Source organism: Colobus angolensis, unplaced genomic scaffold (genome assembly GCF_000951035.1).
Source record: "Colobus angolensis palliatus isolate OR3802 unplaced genomic scaffold, Cang.pa_1.0 Scaffold316, whole genome shotgun sequence".
NCBI lineage: Eukaryota > Metazoa > Chordata > Mammalia > Primates > Cercopithecidae > Colobus > Colobus angolensis.
The window spans coordinates 452,192-456,820 of NW_012116444.1; the positions used below are offsets into that span (position 1 = coordinate 452,192).

Genomic DNA, 4,629 nt, shown 5'->3' on the forward strand with positions numbered 1-4,629 from the left:
AGGCTGAGGCAGGTGGATCACCTGAAGTCAGGAGTTCGAGACCAGCCTGGCCAACATGGTGAAACCCCATCTCTACTAAAAATACAAAATTAGCTGGGTGTGGTGGTGCATGCCTGTAATCCCAGCTACTCAGGAGATTGAGGCAGGAGAATCGCTTGAACCCGTGAGGTGGAGGTTGCAGTGAGCCCAGATCGTATCATTGCACTCCAGCCTGGGCAACAAGAGCGAAACTCCATTTCCAAAAAAAAAAAAGAGGGTCCTCAGAAAGAACAAGAAGAATGCAAAGAGACAATGAGAAAATTCATCTTTATGTTTCTGATTTCTAATCACCTTTATGCTTGTAATGGGAATCACAGAAGACAAAAATTAGAAAAACAGCTTATATTATGAAATAGTTGCCACATGCCAGCCATTGTGTTAAAGTGCCTGAACTGCATTATTTCATTAATTTTTAGAATAATCCTACGATAGAGACATTATCATCTCGCTGCACAGCGAGAAAATAGACTGAGCAAGGGAAGAGCCAGATCACCATTGTCTCGAGACTTACATGCCCTCCAGGAGTCAGGATGCTTCAGTGGGAAGGCCAGCCCATTGTCTATGGCAGCCACCTTGATAACAGGCTCCTTCACCACCACCCAGTCTGTGTCCTGAAGAGCAAGGAAAGACTAATGACTGAGGAATCCCATCTCCCTCAGGCCCTTCCAAGTAGTAGCAAAGCAACTCATCCCGACTCCCTCAAGAGAACAATCCTTATTGAACTTATCTTGAGCTACTCTCTGAACTGACTTCCATGTTGTTATCTGAACTTAACACATTTTGGCGCCTCTGACCTGGCTCTTGTTCAAGGCTCAAGAGTCCTGTTCTTATCTTAGAAAAGGTACACCTCCCCAGGAGTTGCTACAGTCCTTGGTAAGAAGGATAATGACAATAATAAAGATAACTATAAGTCATTCCTCCTAGGGAAAGAAAATGAGAATCCCGAAAGCAGAACAGAAGAAATAAAATCCATATCAGTTGGCCAAGGTCCTTTTGTGTGGACCTTGACTCAGATGTTACTTCACTGGTGACAACTACATTTTCCAGCGAGAAAACAGAGCCCCAGAAGATAACAGCTGGCTGCTCCTGCACAAGGGAGTCTGTTTTCCTGCTTCAGTGGTGCATGAAAAGGAAAAGGACAAGAGCTGAATGTAAAAAGAGTGGGCATGTCACCTGTGACAGCCCATGTCAGGGACAATCACTATGTGGCTCCATGCTTCAGGCTCATGGGTGCCATCATAGGAACAAGAACTGTGGTTCCAGGATGCCTGAATCTGAATCCCCTGAGACGCCTTATTAAATGTGCAGAATCCTGAGTTTTACACCAGACCTGATGAATCAGTTTCTAAAGGAAAGGCCTGAAGAATCTATGTACTATTTTAAATAACTCTTCAGAAGATTCGGGCACAAAATTTGAGAGCCACTATTACAGAAAGTAAAAAAGTTATAAGGAATAAAAACCCCACCCTGGGCAACATAGCAAGACCTCATCTCTACAAAAAATTAAACAAACTTTGTGTCTCTAGTTCCAGTTACTCAGGAGGCTGAGGTGAGAGGACTGCTTTGAGCCCAGGAGTCCAAGGCTGCTGTGAGCTAGGATAGCACTACTGCACTCCAGCCTGGGCAACAGAGCAAGACCCTGTCTTTTTTTTTTTTTCTTTTTTTTTTATAATTTTTGAGACAGAGTCTTGCTCTGTCATCCAGGCTGGAATGCAATGGCGTAATCTTGGCTCACTGCAACCTCCACCTCCCGAGTTCAAGTCATTCTCGTGCCTCAGCCTCCCGAGTAACTAGGAATACAAACTCCCGCCATGATGCCTGGCTAATTTTTCTATTTTTAGTAGAGATGGGGTTTCACCACGTTGGCCAGGCTGAACTCCTGACCTCAGGTGATCCTCCTACCTCAGCCTCCCAAAATGCTGGGATTACTGGCGTGAGTCACCATGCCCGGCCAACCCTCTTTCTTAAAAAAAAGAAAACAAAAAAAGAAATAAAACCAATCTCACTCTTCCCCAGGTAGCCTTCTGCTAATTTTGTAAAACATGCAGACTGAACAGTGGTAGAGAAGTGTGGTGGAGGATGAAAGGAATGAGAAAGGAAAGAAAGTTGCAGGAGCAGCTTTTTCTAAACTTATGTTCTGTGGACTTGCGGTCTATTGTGAGAAAAGTGGCATGGTTTAAAAAGGGTAGAAATCAAATTTAAATAGGTTTGTTTAATGTAGTACTTCTGAGACCTTTCCTATGGTACTGTGCAATACGAAGCTCAAAGAAAGGAACAGAGTATGTAATATGTTTCAAATCTACTTGACCCTTTCTTCATGCTATTCCTATTAACATGTGTCAGTAGGATGTCCTTGAAACACATATTGAGTAAAACTATACCAAATATTAACCTATTAATTTTAAACGTACGCACCCTCCAATTCTTCTGAATTTATATGACCTACATCTCTGACCATTTTATGTGTTTCTGTATTACGCAAATACTCTTCATTCTCTTTAAGATTTATCTCAGCCTCTTACCCGAGAGCTAGAACTATCCATTGGACAGTCATATTTAATCAGCCAGTTGTCATTGCCTCGATCTGTGAACAGAAATATAAAGTTAGCAGAAAAAAGGGGGATGACTTTCAATTTTTGTAATGGTGGACTAGGTATTCCAGACACTCGGACTAACCCTTCTACTGAGAATGACTATAAACACTGGATAAAATATTTTTAGATCTCTTTAAGGTACTGGAGATTTTAACAAGACCACAAAGAATTTAAGAGTGAAGTTCTGGGAAAGAAAGGAAACCCATGGGAGGAAGTGGAGCCCAGCACTGCGGCTTATTTTCCCCTAGAGCACTTGCCGATTTAGAAAGAGGTGGCTATGAGCTTGAGAGGTAGAACCAGAGCCTTGTTATAAGAGCCTTGTGGAGCTAGAGAGACAAAAACTATAATTCAGTGACTGATCAGGGGTAAGGGACCCTCGTATATCATCTATGCTTTGAGTTAAGACCTGAAGCACTCACTACCACACCTTGGAAATATACCAAGCTTCACCTCAACACCTGAAATTAAAGTGATACTGGATTGTTAGTGCCCTAGGTGCTTGTCAAAAGAAATCTTCTTCCTCCAGACAGGATTTACAATAACATCTTAGGCCTTCATACAGCTCTACGATTTCTGATAGGCAGTATTTGACAATGAAAAACAACCAGGTACACAAAGAAACAAGATGACAGGAATAAAAACAAAGAGAAACAACTGAAAATTAAAACAGATCTGTAGGGGCTCCAAACAATAAAATATACAGACTTTAAAATGTTCACAATAAAATCCTTAATATGTTTAAAAAGATAAAAGTCAAGATTAAGAATATCGGCAGAGGCTGTACCTGAAATCCCAGCATTTTGGGAGGCTGAGGAGGCAGAGAATCACTTGAGGTCAGGAGTTCAAGACCAGCCTGGGCAAAATAGCGAGACCCCATGTCTAAATAAATTGTAAATAAGATTAGCCAGGTGCGGTGGTATGTGCCTATAGTTCCAGCTACTTGGGAGGCTGAGGCAGGATAGCTTGAGCCAAGAGTTAGAGGCTGCTGCAATGAGTTATGATCATACCACTGCACTCTAGCCTGGACAACACAGTGATACCCTGCCTCCAAAAAAAAAAAAAAAATCAAACCTGAATTTGATCAAGCCTTTAAACTCAAGCAGTAAATTTACAGGAAACACAGAGAATAGAGGGTGTCAAATCCACATTGTAGAAATTCTATAGGGCAAATATCCAGTTTCTTCAACAAATAAAAGGCAAGGGGAAAAAAATGTGAAACTTTCCCTAAATTGAAGACATTTAAGAAACATATTAACCTGGCCAGACACAGTGGCTTATGCCTGTAATCTCAGCACTTTGGGAGGTTGAGGTGGGAGGACTGCTTGAGCCCAGGAGTTTAAGACCAGCCTGGGCAACATAGTGAGATCCCATCTCCAAAAAAAACAGAAAAGAAAGATATTAACCAAAAGTAATATGTGGACCTTTATATCATGATTTCAACAAGCCAATTATAAAAACCACTTTTTTATGAGACAACTGGGGTAATCTGAACACTGATGGGACATTAAATACTGATTATACTGAAAAAAAATATATCTCTTCAAGAACATATGGAGGTATCTATAGATCTATAAAGTTATGTCTCCGATTTGCTTTAAAATAATCCAGCAGTTCCAGTCAAAGCCTTAGTTGAAAAAAAAAAAATCCAGCAGGGATGGGGGTAGCAGGAAGTGAGACTTTACACAGTAACCATTGAAGGTGGTAACAAGTATATGGGGTTTATTATACCAGTCTCTTTAGTTTTGTGTATTTTGAAATTTTCCTACTAACCAGCTAAAAAATTATTTTAAGTAAACTATGGGACACAGAAGAAATGAACAATGGAAATTAGAAAATATAGTCTCAGGCCGGGCGCGGTGGCTCAAGCCTGTAATCCCAGCACTTTGGGAGGCCGAGACGGGTGGATCACGAGGTCATGAGATCGAGACCATCCTGGCTAACACGGTGAAACCCCGTCTCTACTAAAAATACAAAAAACTAGCCGGGCAAGGTGGCG

At 41.4% G+C, this 4,629-nt stretch overlaps 1 protein-coding gene across 1 annotated transcript in view; it reads right to left on the reverse strand.

Moving 5' to 3' along the window:
• The window catches only part of PI4K2A (phosphatidylinositol 4-kinase type 2 alpha), a 38,194-nt gene that overhangs the window by 11,116 nt on the left and 22,449 nt on the right, over positions 1-4,629 (reverse strand). The window contains exons 5-6 of the mRNA XM_011951171.1: positions 2,562-2,623; positions 551-650 (exon numbers count right to left, since the gene is read on the reverse strand). Coding sequence (XP_011806561.1) covers positions 551-650; positions 2,562-2,623 — 162 coding nt within the window. The remainder of the gene's footprint in view (positions 1-550; positions 651-2,561; positions 2,624-4,629) is intronic.